This window comes from Dermacentor variabilis, chromosome 1 (genome assembly GCF_050947875.1).
Source record: "Dermacentor variabilis isolate Ectoservices chromosome 1, ASM5094787v1, whole genome shotgun sequence".
Taxonomy (NCBI): domain Eukaryota; kingdom Metazoa; phylum Arthropoda; class Arachnida; order Ixodida; family Ixodidae; genus Dermacentor; species Dermacentor variabilis.
This window is the reverse complement of record NC_134568.1, coordinates 192719056-192741950: the sequence shown is the minus strand read 5'-3', so window position 1 is coordinate 192741950 and position 22895 is coordinate 192719056. Positions and strand designations below refer to the sequence as shown.

Genomic DNA, 22895 nt, shown 5'->3' with positions numbered 1-22895 from the left:
AATGCATGCATGGTGGCATCCTTCCTATGTGCACCCCTGTGAGCACAAAATGAGCGAGAAACGGGCGGTCGCCCTTTGAGCGATTAGTAATGAGATAGCCATCAGTTTTGAGAGCGCAAGAAGCCAAAACTGCCCGTGGAACAGAAGCCAAACCCTGCCCGCCCGCACGCACACGTGCCAATGTGCGAGCGGTAGTATATAGACACGCTGGAGCAAACTAGCTCTAAAACAAACCATGCAAAGAAAACCGAGAGAAGGAGGCGCGGGAAAAAAATTCCCTGTATTCCCACATAGTGGCAGCACATGCTAGGAAAGAAAAGAAAAGGGAAATTGGCGTGTTTTTAAACATACAGACGGTGCCGTAAATATAGGTCATCGACCATTTTGGACTTGTTTGCGGCACCGTATATTTAAGTCTTTGACCCTGAAAGGGTTAATAAAATAGGTAGAACAGACTAAGGCTGAAGTATGGTCTGTTGTATGTGGGTCTGTTGTAACAAATGTAGAGTGTACCTACTATGGCTGAGTGAGCTCTCAAATGCAACTACTCCCCCAGTAGGAATGGCAAACGTATTGCTGAGCTATGCCTCTCTGAAAGTTGAGCAAGAGGCTAAATTAGGCCTGATTGCATCAGGCGTGGCGCGATAAAAGTGATATCTGTGCATACAACACACGTACAGTGTACTCTTGATAACTCACTGTACAGTGGAATCTCGATAAACAGAAATCGCTTAAATGGAATGTAATCCTCATGGGTGGTTGGTTTTGTTTTCGTGCCATGGTATTCAGCTTTGTCTCTCAGAAAATGGAATTCCTGATAAACAACCAATTTCTCTGGTCCCCTTAGGTTCCGTTTTGAGAGGGTTCACTGTGTTATCTAATAATGGCTTCTTTGTTTTGTTTTCGTTACGAGTGGCTTTATCAGTTAAAAGATATTTCACGTCAAAATAGTAAACCATTTTTGCATGCAGCAGTTTGTTTGCAATGCTGCTGTTGGTGTGTGGTGCCTAATGTAGTAGCCACAGGCTCGATGCATGCTGGTGTATGGAGTGAGGTGGAAAAAATAACTGCTGCGTGTATTAAAAATTGCGTGAATTTCTTTAATTTTAATACAGTGGCTTTTAGTATTAAGGATAACACACCATACCATAAACATTGGGGGCCTCTAGCTCCTTCAATGATAAAGGTGTTCAGCAACTTAATCTTGTGTAGGCTGTGTGGCTACACCAATTAGTGAGTGAGCATTTTCGTTGCTTTAACTGAAGAGCGTATTTTATGTAGAATCTTATTTGAGCATGTTTGTGCACAACATGGTAGCCAACAAGACTTCAAGCTGATCGTGTAGAGCAAATTTTACTACAGTCAATGACCGATTTTTCGGACCCTCTAGGGAACGTAAAAACGTCCGAAAATTCAGGCAGTCCGAAAAAATGAGTGCATGCAAGAAACCGCACCTTTTTTCTCTTTTTCTTGGATCTAGAGGTAAAGGGCGAAGTACCAATCTTCCGAAACCCTGCCAAAGCATCAATGAAAGTGCTATAAAAAGAGGCGTTCAAAAACTCTGTATGCAGCCGACTGCCGGTTTATTATGTACATGTGCATCGTCGGGCAGCCAGTGTTATTGCTGCAGTGGCTTGAAGAACTTGTTGATTGTTGTTTGGATGGCGTTCCGGTTGCATGCGATCATATTCGCCTCGATCTGAGCAAGGGTCATGTCAGCACTGTACACCGATGAAAAAGTCAACAGTGCTTGTGTCAACTCGGCACTTGTAGGTGGCACAGGCATTGGCTCCTCATTTTCAACATTGGAGTCTTCCGAATCCTCCACAACTTGACGGACTATTCCCTCGTCAGTCAGTTCTGCGCAGAAGTTGAGCTCATTGTCAGCATCAACAAACTGTTCAAAAGTTATTTCCGTGGGTACGGTACTGCTTTCCATGCTTCGATGCCATCGGCGACGACGACGAAGACGGAGTGGGGACCATCGAAGGGAAGCGAAATCCTCAAGTTGCGAACAGTGGAGTTCGCTGACGAGCGTCGAAGCACCTAGGCCTAGCTTTGCAGAGCACACTTGACACAACAGCACAACCACACACCACGCTAGCCAAAATGTGGCCTGCGCAAACAAACGAAATAGCGCCGCTCTGGAAACTCCGCCGGAAGCGGAAGTGCGGCCATTTGCGGCGATGAACATAGCCAGCGTGGCCAGACCAAATCGGTGTGTGACGGCTAGATTCGGCTAGTTGTGGTTCAAAGCGGTGATATGCTTCGGCTGCAAGTCGATTTCCTTCGCAAGGGCGCTGCGCGAGGAGCCAAAGGACCTTCCGTCGCGTCAAAAAGTCTGGAAAATTGGACGGCGGGGGGTTCGTGCGTCCGAAACTTCAGATGTCCTTATACATTGATTCTATGGGGCTCGTGGTGGTGCCGTGAAGATGTCCGAAATATCAGGCATGTCCCAAAATTCAGTCGTTGACTGTACTTAAGCTCAGTAACCCGAATGTAACAAAATCTTCACCATAAGTTTCCAGCTGCAAGTACTACAGTAAAACCTCATTAAACCGTACCCGCTGAAACAGTATATTTGTTTTAAAAGTAGTAAAGTCAAATCTCTGACTCGGCAACCACTGAATATAATTTGTTTCGTATCCACATAAACCGTACCAGCTTATTGCGTACGTATGGGTTAACACGTAGTGCTTCCACTTTTCGTCGTGCAAACACGGCGATGCGTCGTCTCCATCGGGTCGCACGGCAGAACAACAAGCCTCAGAAATCGGAGCCATGGATCAGAACAGTGGCCTCCAAGCGCCCTGTGCGTTTGTGCGTGAAGCCACATCAACATCATCATTTCGGCGCCGTGCCAGAGAGCTTGGATAAAAAAGACTCCAGGTACTATAGAAGAAAAATTGGACATCGTTTGTGCTATCGAACGTGACATGAAGAAGCCTAGTGCTTCGTTTTGAATGTATGCCTTTATCCCCTTTTGATATTTTATTAGATGCATTTTTCAATCAAACCAGTGTGTCCAATCTCCCCTGTGGGTACGAGCCATGTTTGAGGCAACAAGAAGAAGTCAGCGCTGGCACGCGACAGGGATCTACTGTTGACTACGGTGTGTGGCATTTGGAATGCAAAGTAGTTCCTCGGCAGCGCTGCTGCGACCGCGAAGAGATGTCTGCTACGGGGTTCAACTTTTCGCCATTGTTGCCTCTGTTGTTGCCGAAGTGTAGCCTAGCGACCGTGATGAGGATGACATAGAACGCGACAGCACGGGCAATTCAGGCCCGACAGTGGCAGAAGCTGTGCGTTATGTCAGCCTCAAGAATGCAATCGTCGTGACGAGAACAGCACCCCGCAATGAAAAAGGCGCCCCACGACATCTGCAGCGCTACCGCGCCCATGCACAGAGAATATGCAACGCCATATAGGAATCTCCCATGCGAGTGCTTCCCGAGAAGAGGGGGCTGGCTGAAAAGCTGGCACGCAGCGTGAGTAAGTTTGAGGTCGTGGTCGTCGCTTTTAGGCCGCCACGGCATCAAACGAAGGTAACACTCTTGTTGCGCGAAGTGAATAAATACTGCATGTTTTTCCCATTTTCATCGCACTCTCTCAGAGTTCTGTTTTTGACAGGTAAGTGGGCGATCGCATGCTATTTCGGTTTAGCAGTACTACCGTTTAGTATGTACTTTTTCCGAGCTCTGGCCAACTACGGTTTAAAGAGGTTTCACTGTACTACAAAATAAATCAAGTTTTGGCTACACAGCCGGCAATGGCAACTTGAGACTGTGGTTGAGTGACACAGAGCCACATGTTGATGCCCTGTCAGTGATCCCGTAATTTGTGCGCTGTTCTTGTTATTTCTATGTGCGTAGACATTCATTTAATTCATTGCAACATTCATCACGAGGACAGGTATAAATCCACCTGTAAAGGGAGAGAGAAGGCGGGCTCTTTTGCATTCTGTGGAGGGCTAAGGGGGAATTTAGAGCCCTTCACATCATCTATCATAACCCATTGTGCAGTTTTGGGACAATAAACCCCCAAATTAAATTTTTATTCCTCTGGAACTAAGTATAACTGAGCTCGAATAATTGGAGCTTGTGCATCATCATAGTGTGTGGCCCCGTGCTCCAGAACTAATGTAGTAATTACTTAGTTCACATTTAAATTACTTGCATATTGAACAATATTTTCATGCAGTCCTTGAGCACTAATTGTGGTTTTCCTGAAAGGTGTTCACATTTTGTGCATAGTTAAACTTTTCATAGGTAGTAATCAAAGTTGAGTGAGGGTTCTAAAATGCTCTGAAAAGCGGAGGTTGTAACTGTAGAACTGCATAGTTCGTTTCTTTGGGCTGCTGCTTGCCCTGCCTTATACTTTGTATCACTTTTCTTGTGCAGACAAGAAGTATGAAACTGTGATCTTGCCAATATTTGGCATTCCAGTTCCCTACCACATTTCCACTATCAAGGTAAGTTTATGGCACACAGTGCCCAGTAGCATTGTATGGTCACCATGTGGAGTGGTGCAGAAACAAATTTGTCAGCGTTCATGTATTATCGCAAGTTTCTCAGTCAAGAGCAGTAGCATTGGATATTAAAGATTACAGTGGGTGTGCAAATACGAAATACTATATTTTGAATCGAATATCAGAAAATTTATCACAAAGTTTAAAGCTTACAAATTTTGAGCAAGAAAATGCAGTGCTGTACATGCATGGGCGGCTACTCACTTTACGTAACAAAAATATTGCTGGCTATCAGTAACTTGTGTACCTAATATTCAAGAGAATGGAATGCCAACATTATACTAATCCATAACAAGGGAGACGTTAAATAATTGAAAAAATTATAGGCCCATTAGCTTGCTTTTGGTATTGTATAACATATTCACCAAGATAATTTCCAATAGAATAAGGGCAACCAGTCAAACAAGAGAACAGGCTGGCATCAGGAAAAGATATGCTGCAATGGAACACATCCATGTCATAAATCAGGTAATCGAGAAATCTGCAGAGTACGATCAACCTCTCTACATGGCTTTCATAGATTATGAAAAGGCATTTGATTCAGTAGAGATACTAGCAGTCGTAAAGGAATTGTGTAATAAAAAAATACAGGGGACATATGTGAACATTTTTGAAAATTTCTACAAAGATTCCACAGCTACCTTGGTTCACCACAAGTAAAGTAAAGTTACCTGTCAAGACGGGTCAGGCAAGGAGACAATCTCTCCAATACTATTCACTGCATGCTTGGATGACATATTCAAGCTGTATTATACTGGGAAATTTAGGAGTGAGGATCAGCGTCAAATACCTCTGCAACCTTTGGTTTGTACATGACATCGTCCTCTTCAGCAGCACTGTGGACAAATTACAACAAATGATTGAGGACCTTAACAGAGAAAGTGCAAGAGTTGGTTGAAGATTCATTTGCATGGGCCCAGAACTAGCAGTATCGCTAAGGGCCCAGGTGATTTTCAGCAACGTTTGTAATCATAAACAGAAATAAACTGAAACTGCTGCGGCGGCATTCCATCACAACGGCGTCGATTGAGGAAACGTTGTAGGTGAACAAGCTGTATGCGTCGTCTGCGATTGCTTTGAGGACGTTGCCTTTGTCAACCTCGGCCATATTCTCGTCGACTTTCTGGAAAAGAGCAAGCACATCTTGTATGCCCCCCAAAAAATTCAATAGCCTGGCAAGGGAACAATAGTTCGGGATCATTGGTCAGCCTGTAGGGTCTGTAAAGGAGTACGTTTACCAAGGTCAGTGGCTCACAAGGGAGGCTGATCATGAGAAGGAAATTTACAGAAAAGAAATGGGTTGGTGGGCATATGGCAGGCAATGCCAAATCCTGACTGGGAGCTTACCACTGTCACTAAAAAAAAAAGTAGAATCATTGCATTTTTGCAGTGCTAACATATGAGGCAGAAACTTGGGAGGTTGACAAAGAAGCTCGAGAACAAGTTAAGGATCGCGCAAAGAGCAGTGGAACGAAAAATTTCACTGCGTAACATTAAGAGGTGGGAAGAGCGCCGTGTGGATCAGAGCAAACAGGGATATCTTATATTCTAGTTGACATTAAGGGGGGAAAAAAAGAACATGGAGCTAGGCAGACCATGCAGTGCATAGGATGGATAACTGGCGGACCACTAGAGTTAATGAATGGGTGCCAAGAGAAGGAAAGGGCAGTTGAGGACAGCTGAAAACTAGGTTGGGTGATGAAATGAGGAAATTTGCAGGCACTGGTTGGAATCGGTTGGCGCAGGACAGGGGTAATTGGCGATCGCAGGGTGCAGCCTTCGTCCTGCAGTGGACATAAATATAGGCTGATGATGAATCAAGCTGTAATGTATGCTCTATTCTTATTAAACCAAATTAGTATTGCAGTTTTCTTCCAGGATGCAGGAGATCTTTTTCATCTTTATGGCAGGTGGTTTCTGTAAGCTATTTTCAGCTCATTGACTCTTTCCCTACCGCGGGGAAAATGTTTTTAAAGCGAAGCTTCCTTTGCCTTTTCCTTCGACTTTCCCACTGCTGCTGTCTGGCACATGTATATACGTGGAAGGAGTGTGGCAGAGAAAAAAGACTTTGCACTGCACCGTGTCGAATGTGCACAATGCCCTCTGGAGCTCCCGGGTCATCGAATTAGCTTCTTCACAGCTGTAATTATCCGTGACCCCTGCAAGCGCTTACCTTTCTACCAACATGCAAGTGCAGAGGGAAGATGGATACAATGAAAGAGGAGGGGGAGAGGAGGCTGAATGAGTAGAACCCATGGCAGTCGCAAAACGAGTGAATAACAGCCTTGCCACTCTTCGCTCGTACTTCCCATACGAATACAAAATGGGAGGGGGGGGGGGGACAGGGAAAAAGTGATGTGAGAAGGTGAGGAAATGCTGGATAAACTTAAGTTCAAGGTACAGTACGGTGCGTTTATGCTATTTCCGAAAAATAAAACCATGCGACTATGTCTAGCAGGCAACTTACGCAGGGCGGGCCGAAGCAGAGCCGCATTAAAGCGCACCAGGGTCTAGGTGACACAACAAAAGTGGTCGCATGTCAAATCAACACTTCTGTGCCCACCCCGATGCTTTGCGGCTATGGCATTGCTCGAGGTCGTGGATTTGATCCCGACCGAGGCAGCCACATTTCTACGAGGGCGAAATAAACGCCCGTGCACATTGATTTAAGGACACAAAGAACACCATGGTGCCAAAATTAATCCGGAGTGCGCCACAACAGCCTGCCTCATAACCCGATTGTGGTTTTGGCACGTACAGTCGCATAATCCAATTCAAGTTTAATGCTTCTGCCACGATGCGTTGTCATGTGAGGCAATGACAATGTTCAACCCTCTCCTCAAATATGGCGCACAACAATGCCTCAAGCAAACGCCTCTCTTACTGTGTTGTGTACTATGCAGACAAACAGCAGTGATGCATGCAAGGTATCGTTTATCATCAAATCACTGCTCTTGTGTTGGACAAACGAAGAAAGTCAGCATCACCGCTAATTATCGTCAATCAAAGCAAACAGCACAGAAAGCTTCGCTTAGATCGATTCTCACGGTGCGTGGGCTCTGCATATTTAAGGTTACACCAGATTTTTTTTTTCTTTAAAGGAACTACTGCACTCGGTATTTTATGTAATACATAAACAAAAGCCAGAATGAATGCACCTTTTACACATAAAAGTTGTATTAACGAGGTCTATGTCATAAAAAAAGATATAAATTGCCAGAATCAACATTGCGCAATAGAATTAAGTTTGTAAAGATACACTTGTATCTGCTAAGAAAAAAATCTTACAAGAATTATGAGATATACAGGATGTGTTGTCTGGTCTAATAGGCACTAACTGAAAAAATGAAGATTTTTCATTGAACAGGCATTACACTACAAAAATTTAACTGCAAGCACTACAGTTGGGGATGCCGGCTTGCGGCCACCAATGTTCCAGGCTGGTTTGCGTCTGACAAAAAGGCAGCATCCTCGGACTCGCTGCTGCTCGATCCATCAATAAAATCTGCCGCAGACGTAGCGGAATCATGAGAGCTGCGATATTTCAAAGTGTGTGTAGCTCTGCAGGCGGCTTTCTTTGCTTTCTACTTTGACGATCATGCAAGTTCAGAGCGAGTTCCCCCTGGCGGCAAAAGATGACTGCTTTGAGAACAAAAACATAGTTCTCCTCCTTGATGTCCAATGGCACAGTGTGTACTAGAGCGCCCCAGAAAGTCTCAAAAGCGGCGTTTCAAATCATCCTTAGTGGGCTAATAATACCTAATAGGTGCGGTATGGAAAGAGTTGAGGCCGACCCGCATGGTAGAGCTGTCAAATTGGGAGACTCACAACATGTTTGCGCTATGCCCCTCCCCCCTTTTTTTTCTGTCCATGTCCATCCGTCCATACAAATGCATCTGCAGCTGGGGGTGATCACGTTATATTCACACGGTATATTTTCTAACCAGCCATGTAAATCTAAAGCCCATCCTGTGACGGGACATTCAAAACTATGATCAGATACTAGATCAAAACTAGATCAGATCAGATCATGTGCTACTATGAACGGCACTCGAAGTGAGTTCGGGGCCACCGTATGGTGTTTCACAAAGATCTTGGCTCTGAACAACAGTCTTCCCGTACACTTGCTTTCAATACCAACACTGTTTGTCGGCTTTCTGGAAGTCGCGCGACCACTCTTAATAAATCTGCATTGATTCGGTACAAAATGGTAACTTTAGTCAGACACCTGACAAAGCAGCTCCGATTAGGCCTAATTGGCTAACTGTGGTTTTGATGAAAATTTGCTACTGGCTAATGTGATAACGGGCCACAAACCGTTGCAGAAAGCTTGTTGCTAATAAGTACCTATGAGTGCCTTATCAGCGAGTGGTCGCGAGATCCCACATGCGGCTTAGATTGATGGCTGTTGAAGTGGTGTTTGGGTCCACAAACTGGTAACTACCATGAACGAGCATGTGCACAGCCGAACCTCGCTACAACGAAACTCACGGTAAGCGCGAAAAATTTCGTTGTGGCAAAATTTGCCCCAAAACACTGTCAAATTTGACTACACACTCACAAACATCATTTATTTCCGTAAAAAGTCTGTTACCTTTCGTTGTGACACAATCTGACCCAAAACACTGTCAGATTTGACTACACATTCGAAAACGTCATTCATTCCGAAAAAAAGTAGGTCATTTGTTTGCCTCCGTCCTTTGGTCATCATCACCGTGGTGCGATGTTCGCACTCGGTCAGCAGCTGCATTGCGACGTCATCGTGGGCGCCAATGAAATTACGAATGACGTCAAAAGCGTCCATTACAGCCAGTGCACGAGGTGGGGCCGATGCATCTTGTTCGCCGCACAACACTTTCGCAACAATGTCGTGTCGGGCCTTGAAGCGGGCCAGCCAACTTGTGCTTGCCTTAAAATCGTCGATGCCGAGCATGCAAGCATAGTTAAGTGCATTTTGCTGCAGCGCGCTTCCGCTGATTGGCATTTTCTTGGCACGCATGTCGAGGAACCAGGTAAACAACGCCTTTTCAAGATCCTCGTGTGCAGCTTGAGTCAACTTTGGTGGACGCCCTCGCAGAAAGAGGACTGGTGATCGCATCCTTCGACTTCAAAATTGTCGACGGCGTGCTGTTGGAGATGCCGAACATCTCCTGCCGCTCGAAGCCTCGCTGATGATTCACGCCTTCACCTCCAAAAAAAGAAACTTCCACTTGGTCGCCATGCTGGCCGCACGCACAAGCACAAACGAAAATCTGCTTCGCCGTGTTGCGCCAGCGATCGCTTGGCCTAGGATGGATAAGGATTGGCTGTGGCTCCCGTTTGGCAAAGTGGGCCTGCGCCTTGTCACAAGGCAGCTAGCCCCATCGTTATCACCACCAAACAATGGCGCCCCTCCATGAGTTTATCGGCGACGGTGCAGTGGGCACACATTTTCGGTGAACCTAAGCGGCGTGGATGTACGAAAAATTGCAGACGATTTGGGTTATGTTTATTTTATCACAAAACAAATTTTAAAGCGCACCTCAACCGAGCGAAAATTTCGTTGAAGCGAAAACAAGCCCGAAAAGTTGTTCGTTGTGGCGAGAACTTTTTTGCATTGACTTCTAGGCTAGCTGACGGGGAATTCGAAATATTTCGTTAAAGCGGCGTTCGTTGTGCGGGGTTCGACTGTATCAAGTTAGTCTGTGTTTGCTTTTGGGAAGGAAGCTCTGAACTGCGCAAATCTGTGCGTGAACACTGAGCATGTGTATCTGATACAATCGGCCTTCCTTCTGGTGGCTAATCAGGCTAATCTTTGCACATGCTTCCATGCTTCCCATATGTGCCGTTTTTGTTGTTCCCTCTATCCACATAGCTTAATTGTTTCGATCGGTCCGGTCGACCTGGTCAGACCTTGTATTGATAGAAATCGCACGTTGTGGGAACACTGCACGCATAAATTCAGACTATTGCATGGCCGTTCATGGAACATACGGAATGTTCGAAAAACTCAAGAAATCGAATCGAATTATTTGAACTTTCTCTGTTCAATTCGAAATCAAATACAGTCGATTCTCGATAATTTGAACTCGAAGGGGCCCGAAAATTTGTTTGAATTAATAGAAGGACTTGTTCTTGATGTATTTGTGCACCATTGGATGATGCACCAACGGTGCGAGTCGTGAAATCGCGGTACACAAGCACATAGCGAGCGAGGACCACGAAACTGCCCACGGCGGACAACGCTCGCTTCCCGATAACCAGAAAACAAAACTTCAAGGAAGCTGCCGCCAGGCCGAAGTGGCTGGCGCCTGCCGCGTTTTGCCACTAGTGTGGCTGGGCATTACGGTGCAATGCAGAAACCTTGCGATTTGAGAGAGGGTGAAATTTCCACCACGTCTTTTTTTTTTTTTTTTTTCGCGCGGCATTGAGGGGTCTCTCCTAATCTCTTCCTTTATGGCGGAGTAAGAGCAATGCTGATCAGAGGAGTCACCGCGTGATTTGGCGTGCTGCTGAGAACACTGCTTGAGCGTGGTATGTTCGAATTAACCATCGCAAATGCTTGCGCGTTCGAATTACCGGGCATTTTCGCCCACTGGAATACATGCAACTTGACAAAATTTGACTGTATTCATACACCCCTAACGATTACATTTGAGGCCCCAGGCTCACCCAGGGGGCAAAGCTACGTTGGTTATTCTGGTCTTGCTCATGTGGCTATCAAGTTCATCCCAATTTATGCCTAAATTTCTCGTGAAATCTTAAACGTGTTCATGCATAGCAGGACAGTCAGCAAGGTGCTCATTATGGCATGTAGGATTACTTTGACTTACAAACCTCAAATTTGGGGGGGGGGGGGGGGGGGGATATTGTATTTACTCAAATCTAGGCTGGCCCCGATTCTAAGCTGACCCCCGAATGTCCGAAGCCGGAAAATTTTTTGAAAAAACTTGCGTCTAATGTAAGCCGAACAAAAAAAGCGAAGACAGCATTCACAAAATGAAGAGTATTTAATATGAACATGCTGAGCTCACTCTAAGTGTCATCATCACGCCCCGTCGACTTGCCCCGTCGACGATTCATGCCCCGTCGACAATATCTTAAGCGACACCAGTCACACCTTTGCATGCACTCCGCCTCCGATGACTGATAGCATCGCCTGCACTGGGACGATGCTATTGTGAAAAGAGCCGCCCATAGACAGCGAATGATTCGTCTGCCTCTCCTTTCAACGGGTTACCGAAACTCGAGATTTCGCAACCTCTAATACTAAGCATTCAGGAAAACAGTTTACTTGATGCCATACCATTTGGGCACGCCCACTCTCTGTGCATGCAGCACTTTGCCTCTAAAGCATGGTGTGCGGCTGCGTATGCACTCAGCATGTGCCAACTTACCGCCCCCTTGCACGCACTTCATCGCACTACAGCGAGCTCGTTTCCCTCCCTCCTTTCTCTGTGCTCCCGTGGGAAGGCAGCACTCATGAAGCCACCATCTTTCTTGTCTCGCCCTCGCACACTTTCGCACCTAAAGCACTCGTGCGTGGGGCGTGATAGGATCTTATTGCATTTGGACTTTGTAAGCAACATGATGTGGCTCCACTTGTGTGGTTGCTCTTGTCGCGCGATTTTAGAGGTGCGTTTGCAAGCAGCCACTTGTAATTCAATCATTTGAGCATCTGTGTCCATAGAAGCTTCCATTTACTGTTTCGGCGTTTTTTTGCGGCGGCAGTGAAATTTCGTTACATTGAGATCACATGCAAATGCACTTTGTTATAGTCGAACCCAGCTATATCGAACTCACAAAATAATGCCAATCAGTTCGATATTCAGTGTAATTCGATATAAGCCTGCTAAAGAATTGGATGTCATGAAAGCACATACCATTTATAAAATCACCATTTATAAAATCACTGTATATATGAAACTAGCTTAGTTTCCCATGAAATAGTCCTGTATTTTCTTCTGCTTGGGCAATTTCGCTGCCTGCGACACACACTTCTCCACATTTTCCAAGGAGTTGGAGCAGCTGAGGCCGCAACCTTCTGAGTTCGCGCGGAAGCACCGGACTAGTGCGAGTGCCCCAATCCTCCGGAGGATGTGGGCAAAGGACCATCATTGCTTTCCTCATTGTGCCCACTTTCACTTGTGCACCGTACGATGTCGGCAATGTAGTCTTTGTTTTCTGGCTCTCCCGTGGTCGCACCACCATCATCTGCACTCACAAAGTTGTCGATCGTTGATTCGTCAACAGCTTCCGGAAATTCTGACAGCTCGCTCCAAACTTCGGCAACACTGGCAACGGCTTTGTCACATTCATCTTAATTTACAGACATCACCGAGCACGTGGAAGCCGGCACGTTAAGCAATTTAAGTCAACGTGGACTGTTGAAATACCATCCTAGAAACCTCGAAACGCTTGTTTCGTGCGAAGAAGAGACTTATTTTAAGAGAAAATGCGTTCTGAAGCGTCCGCGTACCTAGTTCAATGACCCGCCCTCCGATCGAGGAGTATTGACGTAATGGTCTCATAGTGACGTTGCGCCGTCGGTGAGTAAAACGGCTCCCGCAGACGGCGCTACAGCTTTTCTGCACAAAACACAAACGCGCGGCCAGACAGAGCAAGACAGAGCCGACAGTAGCGCGAAAGCGGAACTATGGTGGCTAGCGGAAAGGAAAGCGCACGACGATAAGCTGGTTCTTTATTTTACGACACCAACTTCGACGCTCGTTGCGATGGATGACCCTGACAATGAACACATTCACATTAGCTCGCGATGCTGGGCTCGAGTTCAGCGATTTAAGCACTGGTGAACGTGACCTGCTGTTGAGGGCTCGCGCTGCCGGCGTCGTTGCGTACTACTACGACGACGGCCTGCTTTGAAAGGCACTTCACGCGACTTCAGCAAGTCGGCGTTGAACTCGTAATCCTCTGGAGGAAAGTGCAGCGAGCACACTACGTGATTTTTTGGCTCTTTGCCAGTGCGCTGTGGCAGAGGTATGGCGCTTAACCACTTCGAATGGAAAGGTTCACTCTTTGGCACACAGTGATAAGTAACGTTGGATTCGCCGCTGCAACTGCCCTTGGCCAAGTTCCGCGGACCGTTCGCGCATCCCACGACATCACATGGACGTGGCATTCTCGCTGCTTGTTCCAAATGCAAGTTTTGCGAGCCAGCAGGACAACCGCAGCACGACGCGATAAAGAAACAGCTGAAACTCCAAAGCGCGCGCGGCGCAAAGTCGAGCGAAAACGAAACCTCTCGATCTCCCATACTTCTCAAGGGTAACGTCAAAATGTTATTTTTTCTTAGAATCGAATAGAAGTAGACAAGTAGCATTTTCTTCCGTCTTATAATCTAATTAAATTATCTTTTTAATACGAGTAGTTGAGTACTAGTGACAAATTATGATGAGGAGTGCTTTCGTCATCGGGCTAGTACCGGAATGTCGCTGGGGGCTCTCAAATCGTGTCATGCATTTACCTCAATTTCTCGGTTACTAAAGCTCTGTTCGCGATTATATTGACGCCTTAGACATTATAGAGCATTGCTTTATCACTTTAACTTGACTTTCTGGTAACCTTTAGTGTCCCTTTAACCATGGGCCGTGCGTACGCGTCGGGCGGCACGGGCACCGGGTTGCGAGTTTGGCCGCTTTAGTCCTAATCTTCCCCTTATTCAGGCTCGGGCTAAGAGTGCTCCTCGGAATCTTGCACACTGCGGGGACATCAGACTTCTCAATGCGTTTGACCCTATTTATGATTTCGAGCTTCACGACGAAAGGTGAATTCTCCCGCTTCATCATGGCAACACTGCACAAGAAGGCGCACAAGGTGCAAATAGAATGAACCAGAAAAACGAGACAACTCGCACTTGCGCCATCTTGCACGACGAGGGCACAAGAGGAAGCAAGCGCTGCTGGCGAGCCAGGATAATGTTTTGCAGGGGGTTGTCGACGGCTCGCCCAAGGCAGTGCGGTCACAGTAGGGAGAGTGGTTGGATAGAGCCGCGCCGCCGGGTTTCCCCACCACCGCGAGGGACAGCCAACTTCTGGGGACGCTTTTCTGCCAGTTGATGTTCGATATATCGGGAGTCGCTATTTTTGTTCGATGTAAGCGTGATTTTTACTATATATACTCACTGTAACTATACCTTGTTCAGAAATTGTTCGATATGTAGAATAATTCCATGTGAACGGGTTCGACTGTATTGCGGTTCTAAATGCACTGTGTTCTTATGGACAAGAGGTTGAGTTAAGTACTTTGTTATATTGAGAGTTTCATTATATTGAAGTTCGTTCTATCAAGGTTTAACTGTATAAATAGCATTAACCTTAGTAAATTTAATCATTAACTTAATTTTGAATGCCTTTTCGCTAAGTATTATGTTTTAGCTATGTCTGTGCTCTTCGCTGCCGTGCGCACACCCCGATTATTTTGTCACCAGGTCACCACCCATCGTGATGTAGATGGTGCTCTTCATATTCAACAGCTTTGCACCGAGTCAAAACGAAACTGCTGTTTACAGCAACAGCTGCAGGCGAAACCACGGATGCTTTCGATGCGATCATGGACAGCGACCTTGTGGTGCTGAATGTGCGTGGCAGACGCCCGGACTGAATCAAAATGAAACTGCCCTTTGCTGCAACTGTGGACGAAACCATGGTCACTATTGACGCGATCATGGATGGCAACTATGCAGTTATGAAGGCACCCGTCCGACACACATACCAAGCCAAATGAAACTACTGTTTGCTGCAACTGCTGTGGATGGTGACTAGGCAGTCGTGAAGCCTCGCGGCCAGCTCGTTGCTATGCTCTGTGGTAAACACAAGAATAAAGGCTTCAAAGGCACAAAGCGCTCTGACATTGCTGTCATTCACGTATGATTTCCACTGATGACTTTGGTGATGTGAACTCGGCCGCTTCGTTTCGGTGGACGCTAATGCCACTATTCCTCCTTTGCATCACACGTTTGCAGTGCTCGCCAAGCTTAAAGAGTAGTCCGAATTAACCGATGTGTGGCCAAATATGTCCAAATTAACGAGAGTTTCATTGCATTAAATATGTACACCTGCCGGAGCAAAGGACGAGTTGAAGTATCGGATTTTCCCAACTAATGGGGGTCGAATTACCGAGGTTCTACTCTACACTGAAACCTAAGAATCCCCACGTTTCGGAATTTAAGTTCGTAGTACTGAGGTGTTGTCAGGGTGACACAGGAGTTAACGATCATTATTCTGAAGTTCATACTACCGAAACGTTTTTACGTTGAAGCTACTATAAGCAGTCTGCACGGGATTTCTTATGTTTGTTAACCTGAAATGTTTGTTACTGGGGTATTCGTTGTAACAAGGTTTGACTCTAGATAAAAGATATGAACAGGCCAACAGCAATGAATTTTAGACTATGGTTGTGGCAGTTGCCTCAGATCCACTTTAATAGTTCTTTTTTATGCAAATTTTTTAGTAAGCTATAAATGCCATTACCAATTTTTCTATTCCTTGTTCTTGTGCTTGATTTCAGAACATATCACAATCTGTTGAAGGGGACTACACCTATCTCCGGATAAACTTCTTTCACCCTGGTTCAGCCTTGGGTCGGAATGAAGGCAATATATTTCCGAATCCAGAAGCCACATTTTTGAAGGAAATGTAAGCCTTGTTTTTGCTACAGTTGCATTAAATTATGATCAGTGATTCACTGTTTAATTTGATAGTCATAGATAAGTAATGCACATGCACTTGTACTATCCTTGTGTGCCTAACCTTCGCACATACACGTTAAAGACCCTCAGGTGGTCAAAATTTCCGGAGTCCCCCACTGTGCCGGGCCTCATAATCAGATTGTGGGTTTCGCACGTAAAACCCCAGAATTTAATTTAACACATGCTGCATTCATGACAATGGTTATAAACCTGTATCCTGTTGCATGTGTTTCAGAACGTACCGAAGCACCAATGTGAAGGAGCCAGGGGAGATCTCTGCACCCTCATCCAACCTGAACACAGCCTTCAGACTCATAAAAGAAGTTCAAAAGAAATTTAAGACGAGGGAAGCTGAGGAACGAGAGAAAGAGGTGCCAGCTTTTGTTCAACATGAAGTTGTCTATAGAAAAACATTTTACTGTTATTGCATGTTTTTAAATCGTAATATGGGGTATTCTTCGCTTGGTACAGGGTATAGTAAAGCAGGACACTCTTGTGCTAAGCTCAAACAAAGGAAATCCCAAGCTCAAGGACCTGTACATTCGGCCAAACATCTACTCCAAGCGCATTTCTGGCATCTTGGAAGCACACTCTAATGGTAAGTAATGTGACCTAAGAAAGAGGTGCATGAATGCCGGAACCTTTGTTGAAATTAGCCCTCTACATTTTGCAGTCAAAAACGATTTAAGAAACTACAGGTTTATTATTTATTTGCTAAATCATTGTCTCTAAACCACCCCCGAAAAATTCATAAAACACTTTATTTGTAAGAAGGATAAACAACATTTTTGAAAATTGGGACCTAAGATGGCATTCATTTTACTGCAAAGCAAAGAATCCCCGAGTCTCTGCACTGCTATGTGCATAAAATTGCTCTGTAGAAGTTTGAAACTACACCTTGATGCCAGGCACAACCAGGAAAACAAATCTTGGAGATGCCGGTAGGGACTTATTCATGTCTGTCCGCTGACGACGACACACTGTCATTGTCAGAGTCCAATGATTTGGTGGGTAACTGCTGCTCTGTATCGTCACTGCAAAACTTGGAGGAGAGGTGGCCTTCGTCAGAGTCCGACGAAGCTTCCAAAAAGAAATTGTTTCGTTTTTTAGATGGCAGCCTGCACTGGTACACATGTGCACAGAGGAGGATGCCATTTTTAAATCCCAGTTGCCAGCATAAAAATGATTAACTCTTCATCCTTTCAGCGTGTTATTTTATTCTTTCTATTTTATTTTTGGCCTAAGTGAAAAATGGGCTCACTAAGCTTGCTGAAACAATTTGCTAGGTGTCCTATGAAATATGCAGCCTTTCATAGTTTAAGGTGGAACACCCCAATGCAAAATCTACTGCTGAAAATGTTACACACTGCAATGTTCTTAAATTCAGAAAAAACTTTATCAGATTTTGGGGTTTCTTGTGTACCAAAATATTTTCGCCAATTATTTGTATACGAGACCGCCAAGAATAGCTAAACAACTGTGGTTAAATCTAAAGCATTTATAAAAAGCTGTATACAATTTTCCAAATTTGCCGTTTTGCCCACTGTAGTCAAAAACAGACTTTTTTAGGCGCCTTTGCGGCACTGTCATATGCCCGATAAGGCCAATGTGTAAAAATGCCTGTAAGTTTGGACGCAAAAACCCATAGCCATCCGATTTTCCAGACTTTCTGTCGTAATCGTATGTCCAAAACGGCACTACTCGCAAGTCGCCATCATCGCTGCCATTTCGATTATCTCATAGCCTCGAACCGGCACTTTCGTACATAGATCCACCAGCAGTCATGGCCAGGGTATTGGCAGTCAATGTTAGGCCTAGCTGCTTCGACGTTTGCTACGAATCTTCTTGCTGTTTGCCAATGGCACGAATTCTGGAGCAGTCCACTTCTCTGCGACACAGTGGTATTACGTAGTGAAGCTTATGTGAGGTATTGCAGTGAAACATTCCAAGAGTGGAAAGGGACAATTGTCACTGGACACAATATGTATTTAAGTACACACATGTGCACCCACTGTCTCCTGTCCCAGTACAAGCACTGATACGCCTAATAAGTGTATGTATTCAGACCTATTTCAGACATGCCTGTGGCGATTTGAGCCCTTTGGTGCAGTAAAAGGCACGCATATATTTTTTCAGCCATATTCACAGCCTTTAGGGCGTCCAAAGAATCGGACTTTGACTGTGTATCAAAAATAAAGTTAGGGCCTTCAAAGGAGATTGCATAGAAAATCACATTGAGATGAAATTTCTGCTTGCGGAGAGTAAGTTTCATTTTTCGAAATGTTTTTCTTGTGCAGAACGGTACCGGTTTTAACAATATATTGGTTATAACGATGAGAAGCTTCTGCCCCGTCAACTTTTGTATGTTTTTCATGTTGAAATAACCTGCTCACTACAATGCCTGATGCCACATTATTGGTTATAACGACGAAGTCTGACTGCTGGGTGTCCAAGCCGAAAGGTAGTGAAATGCTAAATCCTCGAAGAGAAAAAAAGAAAATGTGAAATTCAAGCCGCTGCACGATGGGCCGCTGCGTCAACAGCAGCCGTGCGCTCGTTTTCCAGCATGCTTTCCAGCCATCTCCATGCGCCTCTCTCCCGTTGCCCATAGCTCTAAGCCGCCCCATCCTTCAAAACACGAATGCATTGCGCCAAGTGAACTGGTTGGCGCAATGCCAACTGAACTATCTCCACCAGGTTTTACAGTGTAAAACCTGGTGGAGATATCTTGTGATTGAAGATATCTGGGGATAGCCAGGTTTCATAAATACTTTGTTTAGCGGCTTTGTTCACTAACTAGCCCGCCAACGCATTGTGCAGAAATGGCCAGGTTTCAGTGGTGGCCACTATATCGGTATTGTGTTCTAGTAACAGTCCTTCCAGGAGTTCTACTTTGTTTACTATGCTTCTCGCATTTATATTAAGCACTGTTATGTTCTCAAGTTTCTTTGTTAGGGTCTCACATTTGTTTGACTTGGGGTTGATGAACGGTTCACTATGTTTGTTTGTAGTGACACCCTTTCATTTTTTTTGTGATCCCAAGCAAATACGCGATCAGTAATGTAGAGCTTATCATATGATAGAGACTTTTTCGTGTTTTTCCCGATTGGGTTTTGCACTATCCCAGAGTTTCTTTCTAGTCTCCCGCATTTTGCGGCTGAAATCCACTCCAATAGACAAGTTGGAGCCATTCAGCTTGTAGCCTTTTCGTAATAGTATTTGAGTCTTCTGTCTAGTGTTGAGAAGCCTGAATATGATTGGTCTGGTTTTATTTCTTGAATATCTACCCAAACGGTGGATGCGCTCAATACCAACGGGTTCCAGACCAAGAGTGTTCTTACCGTATTTACACGATTGTAAGTCGACCCCCCCATATCGCTTGCCAGGACAAAAAAAAAGAAAGAGAGCATACCCGAGGGCGCATTCGATAAAGAAAATTTATTAGTAGCTGACATGGTCACTGGACTACTCGTCTTCACTAGTGCTGCCATCGTGATCGTTGCTACGGTCGCACAACGCGTCGTCGTCCAGCGAAAGTTCACATTTGGCAAACGACCACACCACGACATCTTGTGGAACAGCAGCCCACACCGTATGCACCCAACTACACGCAGCCGTCAGGGAGGCTCTTTTGACAGGTCCGGTTGGTGTAATTTCGCAGTTTTCTGCTGCCAGCCACTCGTACTCACGGCGGAGCAGGTCCTTAAAAAGCGAAGATCTGAGCTTGTTTCATGACCATGTCGCACTTCATTGGCAGGAACCAATCACGAATTTCAGCGACGTACGCCACAAGCTTAGCCTACAGCTCCGGAAGGTGTCCAGACTTTGGCACATGGAAAATTCCTCACGTGCCGTCACAGGTGAAAATTTCGCTTCGCCGCAGTTGCCACTCTCGCACCAACTGTTCAGAAACATCGAACTTGTGGCCCGCTGCGCAGCGATTTGTTTCTTCGGCGTAATGGATGGCAACCCTCTTGAACACTGCTGTGAACGAGTGCCGATTGATTAGTGGGCCTGGACTGGAGCATTCATGACGACCGAGGATGCATAGAACTTGGTTAAAACACATTGGCGGGCTAGTTGGTTAGAATCCATGGTAGAGTGTATAAGTGCGGCTGGACGAGGACGAAGAAAGTCTGTGTATCTGTTTCTTTCTTCGTCCTCGTCCAGTCGCGCTTATACACTCTACCATGGATGCATAGAAGTAGCACGTAGCCTGCATTCAAGTGGAACGTGTCAAACCTATGCCTTTCATCAAACTATAAAGAAAGCCAAGCGCAACAGGCAAAGGGAAACCCGCGAGCGATATCTGCTCTTCCATGAACTACCGATACTCCCCGCAAGCGCCGGTGTTCTGAGGGTGCCGCCACGAATGGAACAGCGGCGCTTCCATCAACTATTGACACCCCACCCCATCCCCCTATGATTGTTGCGTGCGCTGTAAAACTCTCAAAAATGTTGAAAAACCCTTCCGGAAAGCGAACAAACGCGCGATATAGTGAAACGCTATGGGTAGGGCCATAGAGCAAACATAAAATTGTAACTGCGTTAGAGCTCCCGTTGGTCTCGCTTTTTTTGGCGGTGCCATGTTTTGGTTTCGATTGTAAGTCGACCCCCCAACTTCAGATTTTCACATTTAAACAAAGTGGTTGACTTACAATCGTGTAAATATGGTAATTATGTTGTCGTTCACAGCCGCTTCTAGGCTTTCACTGCTTCCTCCCTCTGTTTCAGGGAGGCCATATACTAATAGGTTTGCTCATCTGCTCCAATTTTCTAAGTCTTCAGCTCTCTCTACAAGCCTTTGCAAGCCCACCTTCATATCTGTTATCTCACATTCAAAGAATGACACCTTTGCCTCGATTGCTGTTAACACATCTAACTTTTGATCCATCTGAACGAGGCATCCCTCTTTAATATCTTTAATATCAGCGGCTATGTCCTTAAGTTGTTTGGCGATCTGGTTTATGTCAGGTCCCGGGTTAGATTCTACATCACCGCACAATAGCAGTTCTCTCAAACACAATGTGATGTCAATGCAAATCAAAATACAACCGCCCAAATCAACGGAAAGGCGAGTCCATGGGCACGGCAGCAATAGCTGAAATGGGTCATTTGACCAAAAGCACAAACCATATCGTCTCACCTGCACGACGATGACAAAAGGATTACATGCCACCATCGCAACTGCGCTGCCGTGCCCAATGAAGCCGTAGTGCCGAGGGAGGCCTTTTATACTGGTGCTGTGGTGAGGTGCTGCTTGTTGGCTGTGCAGCTGCGCAGGCGCTGTCGAGTGACGTATCCTGCTGTCCCATGGTGAACCGCGAGGACCATCCTGCATGAGCATATCTTTGACCATGATATCTTGTGCGCTGGTCTAGTCAGCCTGTGCGAGCGAAGCTGGCGTGTTGAGCATGGTCCGTGCACACCCCAGCCACGGAACACAGCAGGATGAAGAAAGGCTGCACAACAAAGACGAAAGGATTAGATTCCACCATCGCAACTGCGCTGCATGAATTTAATTCGTGCTTCCAATTCTTTAATTTGTTATTTGGCCTTCTGGTTGCTTGAGAAGAGGCTGTCTTTTTTTTTTTCTCTCTCTTTTAACTATAAAGCTTTGTTTTTGAGAATAGCAATATGGGTCCCTTTATAGCATTCTACTGTAGTCAGGTGGTTGAGAACTTCTCCTTAAGTGACTACATGTTACATTTGGTTTGCTGTTTCAGTTATGCTGTCTGAATGTTAGTGTGAACATGTGGCTTTCGTTTTTTTTTTTTTTTTCTGCAGGTTTCCGCTTCACTTCAGTGCGAGGTGACAAGGTTGACATCTTGTACAACAACACCAAGCATGCCTTTTTCCAGCCTTGTGATGGGGAGATGATAATCCTTCTCCACTTCACACTCAGGGTTAGGCACAGTATCTATTTATATATCTATTTTTTTATTTTACATTGTTTCCATTGGAACATGCTGTTGCATATAAAACCTTGCTGTATTGCTGAAGAGAAGGCAGAAATTGTTTCATAACTGTTGCATGCCCTCATGGCCAACATTGCCTGTCATGTTGGGTATTTACCAATAGGTAAGCTGACTCAAAAGTCTGCCATTAAATTAAAAGCTTTTTTCCTGCATCTTCAGTGAAATTAATGTCTAATAAAGTTGTCAAAGCTAATCAACGTCTGCCATCACTGTACACTCAGTAGCAGTGGCACAACAAGCCTACCAATTCAGCACTGCGCAGCCTTGGGGCACATGATGTGCCATTTGACTATGGCCACCATAAACTTTTGCATGTGGACAGTCAATTCATCGGGATCATGGTTTTGCATGTATGGGCACTGGCCAGGACCTTTGGTTGAGGAAAAGTACATAGTATTTAATGGCAAAAAGAAAAACTTATTTCATAAATTTATGGCAAATATCTGGAAATATTGATGAAAGATCATGCATTGATAAATGGGAGAAATGAAAATTGGGTGATCATTGTTTGATTCCTTCTATATGTCTTTCCAATAAAAACTCTAGCCTAATCTGTTTTACTATTTTGAGTGCACCTAAGGCAAGCACTTGGATATTTGCAACATGTGCTTTATATCTATGACTGAAGAAGGAAGCAGTGAAAGGATTGCAACAGTAGAATCACTATTGTGTCGCATAATGTTTTATTTTACGGAATAAAGTT

At 45.2% G+C, this 22895-nt stretch overlaps 1 protein-coding gene across 2 annotated transcripts in view; it reads left to right on the top strand.

Moving 5' to 3' along the window:
• The window catches only part of dre4 (SPT16 homolog, facilitates chromatin remodeling subunit dre4), a 181650-nt gene that overhangs the window by 109883 nt on the left and 48872 nt on the right, over positions 1-22895 (top strand). For both annotated transcript variants that reach the window (XM_075702440.1, XM_075702448.1), the window contains exons 15-19: positions 4401-4471; positions 16034-16161; positions 16450-16585; positions 16686-16812; positions 22002-22120. In XM_075702440.1, coding sequence (XP_075558555.1) covers positions 4401-4471; positions 16034-16161; positions 16450-16585; positions 16686-16812; positions 22002-22120 — 581 coding nt within the window. The remainder of the gene's footprint in view (positions 1-4400; positions 4472-16033; positions 16162-16449; positions 16586-16685; positions 16813-22001; positions 22121-22895) is intronic.